At 36.7% G+C, this 13,215-nt stretch overlaps 1 protein-coding gene across 7 annotated transcripts in view; it reads right to left on the reverse strand.

Moving 5' to 3' along the window:
• Positions 1-13,215, reverse strand: part of ZNF638 (zinc finger protein 638) — a 95,884-nt gene that overhangs the window by 70,098 nt on the left and 12,571 nt on the right. For all 7 annotated transcript variants that reach the window (XM_055539701.1, XM_055539705.1, XM_055539703.1 and 4 more), the window contains exons 2-3: positions 5,783-7,298; positions 1,297-1,358 (exon numbers count right to left, since the gene is read on the reverse strand). In XM_055539701.1, the coding sequence (XP_055395676.1) occupies positions 1,297-1,358; positions 5,783-7,096 (1,376 nt within the window). In that variant the 5' untranslated portion in view covers positions 7,097-7,298. The remainder of the gene's footprint in view (positions 1-1,296; positions 1,359-5,782; positions 7,299-13,215) is intronic.

Below are 13,215 nucleotides of genomic sequence, written 5' to 3' on the forward strand. Positions count from 1 at the left end.
CAAGGAACAAATTATCTTTATATGACAACCAATGTCTTTGTGCACAGATCTATACAGGTAAGCAACTCTCTCTCTATTCTCAGTCTATATGATTCAGGTAGGGCTTCTATCACACTCTACATCAGGAGTAGGCACATGACACCAACTGAGTCATAGTACCCTATTCCTACAACCACTGTAACTGGTTTAGAGATGGACAACTAACCCACAGTGGTCCAAAAGACTCAAATCAAAGACTTCCACAGGATTTATGAGAAAAGAAGTGCTTTTATTTATTTTTAACTCCAGGAATGCTAGATATTCAGATCACTTAAGTCTAGAACTAAGGGGGTCACTTTGCTTTGTTGGAGAAGTGTCCTCATGAGGACAAAGCAGAAAGGAACAGACAAGAAATGAAAGTATTACTGACACTTTGATTTTTGAGCACCTAATCCAGCTGTTCCTGAAACTAGAAACACTCAAGCTTCCTAGTTAAATGAACTTATAAATTTCCCTACTTCAAAAAACTAGTCCAAGAAAGGTTTATCATGTATGATTAGGAGAGTCATGAATGATCTCAAAAAAATTGTGGTGACATTTTCATAAAGAACAATGTGAAAAACCAAAACAGCTGTCACAAATTCATTTGCTCAAGAACATGTTACCATCATCAGTATAATGACCAGGAATTTGACACACAACTGAATCAGCATGTTTAACGATATTAGGGGAACACAATTTTATGTTAACTCCAAGACGACACAAGAGAAAATCACACTTTTTACCTTCATAGTTGCCCTGTCTTAAAGAAGGAAAAGGTGAAAGAACTGAAGAACCAATGGTTAGGAAGCACCATATCTAGCTTGTTCATTTCCTACTTAAGGGTTTTTTTCTGAAAACAGGTTCTAAATCAAGAGAGATTTAGACCCGAAATTAAATACTAGTGTTTGGTTTGAGTGGTTTTTAGTTAGTTATTCTTTGAGGAAAGGGTAGGAAGGAGGAGAAGGAAGTATAGGAGAAGGGAAGGCTTTGTATTCTGAAGCAGATAAACTATTCCAAGGAAGGCAAGGCAGCAGGAACGAACCAATTATATTAAATTTACCTACTGGGAAGGAGTCAGAAAAAAGGATTGTATTTAATTCTCTTTTAGAAAAAGTTTAAATATATTTGTATAAAATTAGTATTTCAAATAGGCAATAGCTTTCTAAAAATATTTTTCTCCAAAGTACCACACTAAAGGTGTCAAACAATCATACCTGAAACATTTAACTGTTCTGTAAATTTGCCACCTATAAGAATGAAAAAAATTGTTCTTACTGTTGACGTAACTGTCGGCAACTCTCAATATGAGTAGATGTATTTTGATGCTGAATCCAATCCTATTGTAAAAGGAGAAAAGTGCACAAATTAGAACATTCCTCATTTGACTAATTACATTAGGCTTTTTAACATGACACAGCATCCTTTGTTTTTTCAAAAATTAAACAAACCTAGTTATAAATACCATATGGCTACTCAATAAAAATTTCACAAACATAAATAAAAGGACTCTAAATAAAAGCACTTAGTATCAACTCATTGATGCCATTTTAAAACATTTTAGCTATAGAAAACATTTTAAAAATACTACCCATAGATACTTATTTTGAAGTCAAACATACATTTAAACTTGGAGAAAATAATAGCATGGATCAGAAATAACTCATCTCAAATATTAAAAAAAAAAAACACACACTACAGAGAGTATCAAGAACTCTATAAATAGAATGGTATTTGAAATGGCATCTCCAAAATATAGTCTTGATGCCTTACAACTCTAAACTTCAAGCTAACAACATTAACAACAAAAAATCCTACCTCTCAGGCCAATACCATTCCAAACAAGGTACTCACTATATACTGACAAAGGATAAGATTAGTAAAAATATGAAAAAATGCTGCTGATCAAAACATTTATTTTCAGGATATAGTGGAAAGCAGTATCATTTCAAAGACATAATATGCCTTACATATAGAGCTTTACAATGAACAAAATGCTTTCTCATTTAACTTCACTCACAAGCTGCCCTAAAATTATATTTTGTACCCATAAAAAGCTCCTGGAAGACACATCTGATTTTTTTTTTTTTAAGGCACTACAATTTTCAAAGAGCGAGTCCCCCAAGTGAAACAATTAGTTAAAAGCAAAGTGTGAGTAACGTTTTATTGTGTCTCCAATATTTGGACAGGTAGAAAACTTACTGAACAGTTCCTTCCGTATTTTAAAATGTTCCTTGAGGAAAATGTTATTCATTTCCATTTCAAAAACATTTTAGTCTGTCATTGCCAAAGACTAGAACTATCCAGTTAAAAACCACAGTTGACACTAATTTTGGAATCTGCCTTGTCAAGAACTATCTGAAAATAAGTGCATGCTACTTGCAATACTCAGCAGCAGGTTATGACAAACCCTCAAGTATTTCATTAAGCCATGGAACTGACTGTGGATTACAAAAAATAAAGTCTGCATATCCTGCTCAGGCAAATAGGAAGCTAGAAGACACTGGCAGTTAGGAGTCTTTAGTACTGCTAAACCCGTATCTTTGATAGTAACTAGTTATTGTTTACATTAGACACACTGACAGGTATCAAATTGGGCATGATTTAATCGGACCACAAAGTGTTTTATTTGAATAAGTTGCCAACATATAAAAATCCAGACTTTTCAGCTTTTCTTGAAAAAACATGAAGATAGAATACTAGATATGCATTTGACATAGCAACTATCAGCTAATGCTGACAGCTAAAAGTTATTTAAGGCATACTCTGTCCAGTTCTACACACACACACACATCCACTTTACTGACATTACTCACTTTTAGGTTCAGTAAATATATCTACACCACCCCAATTTCTACTCTCCAATAAGACAAGGGTCCAAAAGCAGGACTCCTCTCCAGAGAGAGTAATAATTACCTACTAGGCAGAAGATGCAGCAAGGACTGCAGACTTGAGTGGACCCAGAATCCAACTTTGAAAATACCTACCCATATCACTCTCTTATCTACCAACTACTTAAAAAAACCATTTATGTCAGTATTTTTTGAACTGAATTATTTTAGTCAGAAAGACATGGCTTTAAACCAAGGATAGACTTCTAAACCAACTGTGACAGTCAAAAAGACATAACTTCTAAACTAAACATGACTTCTCTAATGTCTGAAACTCAATTTAGAAAAAAAAAAAAAATTTCTCATTTTTCTTGTCTTTTTCAGACTGTAGTTTTGACTCAGGGGTAGGTAACATCGTTGGCTGTTACTTAGCAAGAAAAATTTGCAGTTGGTAATTTATATTTATTGGTTACACATTTATAATGTCAAATACATGCACACTTACAGGGCAGCAAAATATATCACAGAAACAAGAGAGGTAGGTTATACTACCTAAGTCCATGTTCACAAATCCCTATCATTTGTCATCTAGTAGAGAAGAATTCATTAGTTAGGTCCATTGTGCTGTTCCGGCTGTTAAAAGGTATCTGTTCATTTAAAAAGGCAATCAATTTCTATGAACTCTAATAATCATTAAATGATTTCTTTTAATGTTTAATGTCTTTTTATCACATTACAGGCTTCCCTGGTGGCTCAGATGGTAAAGAATCTGTCTGCAGTGCAGGAGACTCAGGTCTGATCCCTGGGTCAGGAAGATTTTTATTTTTATTGTACTTTTATCATATTAATCCATACTGTCACCAACACACACTTGAATAACTAGGGAAGCCTCAAATTAGGCGTCCTACCCTCTCTCTCTTCATTCCTATTCATCTTGCACACATCAGTCAGATTTATCTTCCTGAAATGTATTTTTTAATGTGTCATTTCACGTATCTAAGAATCTTAATTAGCTTAATGCCTCTCATTTCACATCTAAACTCCCTGGGCTAGTTTTTCTAGGCCCCTCAAACTTATCATTGTTACTCCCATCTGAAATGTCATCCCTCTTCCCCTGGGTACATCTAAGCCTACTAATCATTCAAGAACCACCTTCAACCTACTCCATGAAGTCTTCCCTCCCAGATCACTTTAATCCAGACAGACTTAGTGCACCTAGTCACTCAACAAGTCTTATCTAACTGGAGTATAGAAGTCTTCTGATGCCAGAAAGCATGATTTTTAATTACACACTGTGAAATACACAGTAAGTATTGGTAAATTGATAATGCTGGCCTAAACTGATATAAGCTTGCAATCAAGATAGAAATATTAAATCTCTCTCTCCCTACAGCCTATCCAAACAAGTTAATTACAATCACCAAACTATTTGTTGCCTTCTAATTTTTAAAAAATTCCTTAGGTGTGTAATTTTTCTCTTCAGTGAGACTGTATAAACTGCTTAAGAACAACATGTAAACTTTATGTAGTTTATTTTCATTCCAGCACCTAATGTAGCATCATGTACAAAATTAGTAACCAGTAAATAGTTACTGAATGTGTATATTTTCTATTCAACAGAATAAAAATTAAAACTTTTAAAAGATATTATTATTTTTCTTAGATTCATCATGACTAACTAAAAGTTCAAAATAAATGGAACATAGAGGGGCTATGGGCTTGGGCCAGGGCTACTAGATTTTAACTAAGTGCTGAGATTTTTTAAAGACTTTGCTATTCCCTTTGACAGAGCAAGGCGATTATTATTAGCACTCAGAAAATCTGGCTAAAATGAGGTAGAATGCTGATTTCCTTTGCTTTCAACAATGTTTCTGACCGAAGCATCAGTTCCAGGTATCAGATTCTTGTTGGCTGAAACCTGGTGAGTGGGTAACAGAAAGACAATAAAAGGACAATACTGGAAGGAGAAAAACAACCAAGGGAATAAACACCTATAGACTTTTAAGCCTATTAAAGTATACAACCAATGCTACAGCCTTGAATCATAGCTTGTTCCCATAGGAAATACTGCAATACATTCCTTCCTGGTCACATGTAATATAAATCTTCAAATCACATTAGTAAATAGAAGAAACAGTAGTTTCCAAACATATATAGTAAATAAAACATATTCAGAAAATTCTACTCAAATCCACCAGTGATTACTATCAAACAATATATTCTACGTTATTCCTCAGGACCTCAGTAAAATACTTCATTCTAACTCTCCTAACCATGAAGACACCTAAGGCTTCCTTGTTTTTTAAAGACTCTTCTCTGTACAGATCATTTTACACTCTATGCTCTGAGCCCACAGCTGGTCCCAATAATTCATTCTGACTCAATTTTGCTATGCTATGGATTTAGTTATCTTAGGAAGCTCCTTCTCATGAAGCACTAAAAATCCAGATAAGAATCATAGAGTCAGAAAATATTTAAATCAACATTAACTATCTTTAGCTCAAAACAAGTAGATACATGCAAGGCTAAAATATACTGTCTCTTTAAAAGTGTGCAGTACAAATATTTTATTCCAAATTTTTATTTTTATACTAACAGATTCTCTTATTCAGATAAAGGTAACTCATGTGACATTGTCTTATAAATACAGTTTGTGTCATATAAATTTTATGTTGCATTCTCTGGGATAACCTCTCAAAAGTTCAAAATAAATGGAAAAATCCATGTGGTGTGCCCAGTCACAGGAATACAGAAAGCCTAACACTCAATTCAATACTTAGGCCAGGCTACTTAGATTACAACTAAGCACTGACATTGCAATCACAATTTCTGCCATTTCCTTAATGACTAGTTAACACCAGCATACATATGAGAATTTAGATGAAACTTGGGCACTGAGTTATCATGATACAGTGATCTTTAAAAACACTCACCTTCAAATGACTACATTCTACGTTACACAGAGAACACAAATGTGGAAATATTCTTGGAGATGCTGCATAATAATCATTCATCATAGAAGGAGTTGGAAGTCTCTTCATCTTCTGGGCATCAGCATGCGAAAACTTTGGTAGCCAGGATGCTTTCACAATCCCAAAGGGAGACCGAATGGGGATGTCAGCCTCTGACTGGTAATTCTTTTTGCTTCCTCCCGATCCATGTACATTAGATGAATTAATGACAGGTTCACGTGGGATCCGCTCTTGTTGGCTTACAGTTGAAATTAATTCCGATGAAAAAGGTTGCTGGTTCATAGGAGGAGGAATCAGAGACTGACTCATTGTCTGATTAACTGTCTGGCTAATGGACTGGCTGACAGATTTTACAGGTTCAAGGACTGACTGTCCTCTTGAAATGTGTAAACCTGACATCTTGCCTCCACTCTCAACTGGGAAGAAGGACTGATTACTGGAGGACTCACTGGGGAAGTCCATCTGTCGAAACACATCTTCAACAGGAAACATAGAATTACACATCACATTTGGAGCAGGAACAGATGCAGAAATGCTTGGCTGTGACCGAAATTCATCCTCGACCTCATCGGTTGGAATTTCAGGATCATAAATACGTACTTCAAGTGGATCTTCTGTGTAGCCATATTTGCTTGCATGCCCATAATCAATCACATTACTCGAAACTGCCTCATTACCAAGTGTTTCTTTATTTCTGCTCCGAGAAGGTAAATTAGGTAATCGGCGCCCCATTTTTCGCATTCTTATATCCCTCAAGATTAATGGCATATTTTCAGGAGTTAGCTGTTCATCAGGATAGCGACTGAGTTCTTCTAAGTCTTCATTAGATAATCCAAAACTTGCTAAGATACTTGAGGCACTCTCTTTTGTATAGCGGCTCTGTACTTTAGGACTCTGCTCTGTAACCTGTGTTACAGAACTCTGCTTCACTCCCACTGATGCAGATATATGAGGCTCATCATCCCATCGGCTACCATGAGGCTTCTCCTTCTTTTGTTGTGCTTCATGAAAATCCAATTTTTCTTTGGTCAATCTTGGATCAGTTTGGTGTTGAGTTACCTGAACATTCATTCTCTGGGGTTCCATATTCTGATAAGATTCATGGCAGGCAAATCTGTGTGGAATTCCACGGGCTCTCCCTGCTGGGTAAAATCTTGGAAGACCCATAGATCCAGGCCTCATAAATGGTCCTGGAGGCCTCATCTCAGAAGGGTTAGGTGCTCGTGGCCTCTGAAGTGGAAAGTTTCCTCGAGGATTAAACCTGGGTCTCGACATGGCTATTTTCAAGAAAGCCTGATTTAATAAAGTATAAGGTGGTGTTGAACTATGTGAGGCAATGGCATTCAGCTGCTGCAGCGCCAACTGAGTCTTAATCTGAGCAAAGTGCAAAGGAGATGGGCCCAACAGAAGTGGGTTTGCAATGCCCAGGTTCAAGGAATTCACAAGTGGTGCGAAATTTTCCAAGAATAACACAAAGCTGAAAGTTAAAACACAAATATTAGATCATTTTAACTCAAACTACTTCATGAAGTGGGTTCTACAGCCAGTGTAAAACATTTTGAAACAAAGCCATGAAACCATTCTGCATTTCATACATTTTTAGAGTTGTTTATGAGGATTTTAAACTTTCCCAAAAACTTGCTCTTCTTTCCTGAATCCAGAATACAAACCCCAAACCTCAAGCCAGAGTTCCTGTACACTATGCTGCGCTGGGTGCTGTCCTAGGTGCAGAGCGGCAATTACAACTCCTTTTAAAACTTCTTAGAAGTGTCCAAATCCTGCATGCCACTGGGGGATGGGGTGAAAATATACATTCAGTTGCTGTGGTCGGTAAGTTCTCAGTTCTTGTTTATCACCAAAGATCTCCCCCCTTCCCCGCACAGACCCTTTTGATTTTAGTGGAAAGGAATGAGTTCAGAATCATTCATTCACTTTATTAAAAATTTTTGTCTAATATGACAATCATTATGAAGTATTCAAGCCAAGTAAAACATGATTCCTATAGACAAAGTGCAAACAATCTAACAAGAAAAACAAAATAAAGAGTGTGTCATTATTACAACAACACTAAAAAACATCAGGAATGGATTTATTTCTGGGAGAAGTCAAGAATACCTGAGTTGAGCTTCATAGGGTGGGTATCCTCTAGAGTTTTGAGGAAACTGGGAGAAGAGAGATTTCAGATAATAAGATCTTACTCAACATGTGTTTATCAAATTTTAGAAAATGTAGAATAGCCTAGGTTGCTGCTGCTGCTGCTCGGGTCGCTTCAGTTTTGTCCGACTCTGTGCGACCTCAGAGATGGCAGCCCACCAGGCTCCCCCATCCCTGGGATTCTCCAGGCAAGAACACTGGAGTGGGTTGCCATTTCCTTCTCCAGTGCATGCAAGTGAAAAGCGAAAGTGAAGTCGCTCAGTTGTGTCCGACTCCTAGCGACCCCATGGACTACAGCCCACCAGGCTGCCCCGTCCATGGGATTTGCCAGCCTAGGTTAAGGTTTCTAAATAAAATATTGTAATAAAATGAAAGAGACTGCTGGGATGATTTAAAAATTTAAAACTAATTAAATTTATCAACTGCATGTTTCTGACAAAGCTATAGTATTCTGGCCCAACACAAAATATAGCTTCAGTTAAGACATGTGAATCTTCAGTAACTCCAGGACTATTTAATAAAATTATCTATGAAGACAGAGGAAAAAAATACTTCTGAAGAGCCTCTCTCCTTTATGCCAACTTTTAGCTACTGTTTTTACTGACTTTTGAATTTTCTCCCAAACTATCCATTTTCAATACTGTTCTCTACACCAATTCCTTCGGTCACAGAGGCTCAAAAGCATCTTATTTTCCATTTTTAACTAACTTTAACTATAAAATTCTATGTATTTCTGTCAAAATCTCTAATATAGAATTTTCTTTTTCCTTTCACCATCATCACAACCCTACTGCAAGCTCTCATCACTCTCACCACAGCTGCCCTTCATCCCAATTCATTCTGTCATTACTAATATCCTTAAAGCATTTCTTTTACCATCACTCCTCTACATAAAAACCTTCACCACTTTATTGCTACCTGCAAGATAGTGTCCAAACTTGTCAACCTGGCATTTAGTATATAATCTAATCTCAATCTACCTTTCACATTTTACTAGCCAATAATACTTAATGAAAAATTTCTGCTACAGGGGCTTCACTGGTGGTAAAGACTCCATCTGCCAATGCAGGAGACTCTGGACTGATTCTGTGCTGTGGAGCAACTAAGCCTGGGCGCCGCAACTCCTGAGCCCATCTTCCACACCTACTGAAGCCCGCATACCTAGGGTCCATGCTCCATGAGAGGCCACCGCAATGAGAAGCCCACACACCACAATGAAGAATAGCCCCCTCTTGCCACAACTAGAGAAAAGCCAGCGCAGCAACAAAGACCCAACACAGTCAAAAATAAGTAAAATTAAATTTAAAAATGTATGCTACAGCCAAATGGATCTATTTGCAATCTCCTGACCACTTTCAACATTCTTGCTTCCACACTTTATTCATACTGTACTACCTAGAATACCCCTAGCTCTCTGAACCAAACTCACTCTTCAAGATTGTTTCAAAGTCACACCTTACAAGAATCTCTTTGCGCATTTCCTGTGGCACACTTTGGGCTTCTCTGATGGCTTAGATGGTAAAGCCATGCAATGCAGGAGACCTGGGTTCAATCCCTGAGTCAGGAAGATCCCCTAGAGAAGGGAATGGCTACCCACTCCAGTGGGAAGAGAAGGGGATGACAGACAACGAGATGGTTGGATAGCATCATCAACTCAATGGACATGAGTCTGAGCAAACTCCAGGAGACAGTGAAGGACAGGGGAGACTGGCACGCTGCAGTCCTTAGGGTCACAAAGAGTTGGACACAATTTAGCAACTGAACAATGGCACACTTTCAGCTATTAGTGTAATAAATGCAGTAATTCATGCAATATTCGAATTCATTTCTAAGCTAGTAATGTATGTCAGATGAGAAGGGTTTGAATTCTACAAGGTTCACCACTTACTATTAAGGTCTTGGACTAGCTACTTAACCTCTGGACCATAAGCTTTCTCATGAGTAAAATGGGACAGTATCTTCCTCTCTGGATTACTGTTAAGGACTGCTGCTACTGCTAAATCACTTCAGTCGTGTCCAACTGTGCGACCCCACAGACGGCAGCCCACCAGGCTCCTCCGTCCCTGGGATTCTCCAGGCAAGAACACTGGAGTGGGTTGCCATTTCCTTCTCCAATGCATGAAAGTGAAAAGTGAAAGTGAAGTCGCTCAGTCCTGCCCGACTCTTAGTGACCCCATGGACTGCAGCCTACCAGGCTCCTCCGTCCATGGGATTTTCCAGGCAAGAGTACTGGAGTGTGTTGCCATTGCCTTCTCCAACTGTTAAGGTCTAAGTTAGATAAAATATAAATATGTATAACGTCTAATAAAGGAGCTGCCCAATAAACGTTAGTGTCACTCTCCCTGCCCTCACTCCATTAAGCAGGGACCTTTCAGGCAGTAAATTACTCCTAAGCATCAGTATTTTTTAATCTTTGCAAAGCAGAGGGGAGTTAAATTTGGGGCAGGGGGGCTAAGAGATGAGCAAAAGCAGAAATCATAAAAATAATTTCTCTTTTCACACACAACCTCTATCCTAACAGACTCAGAAGAAGAACAGAGTTAAATCTCCAGAAAACAAGATCCATCCTGGAAGAACTACAATGTAACAGGTGCTCTGGAAGTCTAAAAATAAAAGCAATCACCAAAATTAACTGTGCTTTATAAAAAATGTTTTGAAGCAATTAATTCATAATAATGGAAATGTCTTTTGGAAAAAAAAAAAAACTCAAAAATGCAAAAAGGTTGGAAAAAGGCAAGCTCCCCAACCCCCAACTAAACACTTTTTCTTTGACTATTATAAACTGAAAATCCACAGAGGTTCACTGATGCACCAGTATTTAAAGAATCAAATGTTATTGTACCTAACAAGTGCAGCAAATAATTTGGGATCTTCATTAAAATAATCTAGAAAACAAAGGATGCATTTTGGCAGGGGTGAAGTGTGGTGTTTAGTGGGTGAGGGAAGTTTGATGAAGCCCAACTAGCAAAAATATTTGTTGAGGAAGGTGAGTGACGGGTCCAAAAGAATTTATTACCTTTCCTCTCTACTTTTTCAACATCTGAACATTACCCCCCGCAAAAAAAACAAAAAAAAACAATGTGCTAAATATTAAGTATGAAATGTTTAACAGAAAACAAAAAAGGAGGGTTGGAGAGTATAAAACCAACATAACTTCATACTTCTCTATCAAATCTAACATTATCACACCAAAGTCTAACAAAGCCAAAATCAGCTAATCTGTTATGATTATCAGGCAACATATAAATAACATGCAGATTTGTCTAAAATCTCATTTAGTTCATTTTCCCCTACATCATTCCTTCCCACCTGACTCAACTGACTTGTTATTAAACAGTTCGTTCATTTAGATAACACGTATCTCATTCCTCTCTGTTTCAATATTTATTTTGGTGGGGAAAAAACTATTTGTGAGATTGAGTAAAATTAAGCAAAACAAGCCAAGGGCTCTTGATATGAAGCCTCTTAGTAGCAATTAGGTTATCCCACACCAAAGAAAATAAACCTTAAGTCTTTTGAGAATGCAACTGATATAACCTAAAAACAATGTGGTAAGAAACAAGAACCAGTAAGACAAGGGTAAATTTGGCATTAACACCTGGAAAACAACTGAACAAATAAGGACAACAATTATAAAGCCTTTTTCATTTAACTCCAGGAGTTCTGGCCACAAAAAGGTTCATTCGCCCAACAAATTTACAGAGAATCAACACATCATTAAACTAACTTAGAAAAATCTGAATTGAGACCTGAGTCCTTAATTATTAATTACTTTGAACACAATTGTGATTAAATAATACTCACCCTTTAAAATGAATTTTTATTCTTGATAATATAAATAATATATGCTTGTTAAAGAAAACAATAAAAAGCAGCAAGTGAAATCCTTACCAGTAAAAAATCATTACTGATAATGAACTAATATTTTGATGGAATTTCTAGTTTTGTATATGTGCATACATACATGGATGGAAACCGGAAGAAGGTACACAAAACTTCATTGTATGAACTATACTAGTTGCTATTTTAAATTAACATTTTATTTTCCTATGTTCAATATTTTTCAAAAACAGGGTATTTAACGGTCAGAAAACATTCTGAATTCCTGAAGACAAGTAGCAGTTAAAAACTATCTTCCATGCCCTATCAACTAGAACATGCCTCTCTGAAACAAGATATAGCCAATAAAATGTCAATGAGAAAAACTCCGGAAGCATCTAGTAGAAACTGAATTCTTGAGGCAGAAATGAATAGCTTGATGTATTAAAAAATTCACCATTATATCCCTTGAGATACTTTCTGACATGTCCACTACCACAATCAAAAACTACTTGCTATTTTGATACAGTCTTTCAGATGGAAAGGAATCCTTCATTTTCTTTATACGTATTGATAAAGAAGTCTGAAATCTAAAAATATAAAAGCATCACCAAAAATTAGTCAGGCAGATCATAATGGCTCCAATTAGATTCACAATGAAAAGATTTATATCAAACCCCATACTTGAACTTTAAACCACTTCATGGTTTAAAAGGCATTTTGATATTCATTATCTCATCTGAGCTTACAACCACCAAGTAAGCAAGGGAATTCAAGTTTACAATTAAGTAAAGCCTTGGAACTAACTGGCAAGGTCACAAATTGAACTCCTCTCAATGTTCTTTCCATCCTGTATTCTAGGTACATAAAATTTAAATTTTATAGCTTTGTTTTTTCTAATTATTAAAAAAGCAATACCTGTTCATGACCACCCTCCCCAAAGAAATATCATCTTCATGACATGCAGAAAAGAATAAAGTCTTCTAACCTTACCACAAAAGGAAAACTACCATTAACATTACTTTTCTAGTTTTATACCCACATACCTGATTTGATACCCTGTGTCAGAGCAACTGTGTCTCAGAATACATAAAATCTACCTTCACACTTACTAACAACGCAAGTATTACACTGGCCAGTTACTTCTGTGCTTTTCTCAGTTTAACTGGTTCTCAACCTTCTAATCTCCTCTAGTATATAAAGACAGATCCACTCAGCCAACTCTCTTCTACCTTTAGTTTTCTCCCACAAAAGGTATGGAAGTCACAGAATTCTGAAGGTGTCACAAGCGTAAATACAGAATATCATGCTGGATGTTAAAATGCCAAAATGTGGCACACCTCAATGAAAGTGCCAAAGAAACAAAGAAAAAATAAGCAGAAAACTAGAAACATTGTTTTTATCATGAAGGGCATCACAAA

This window comes from Bubalus kerabau, chromosome 11 (genome assembly GCF_029407905.1).
Source record: "Bubalus kerabau isolate K-KA32 ecotype Philippines breed swamp buffalo chromosome 11, PCC_UOA_SB_1v2, whole genome shotgun sequence".
Classification (NCBI taxonomy): domain Eukaryota; kingdom Metazoa; phylum Chordata; class Mammalia; order Artiodactyla; family Bovidae; genus Bubalus; species Bubalus kerabau.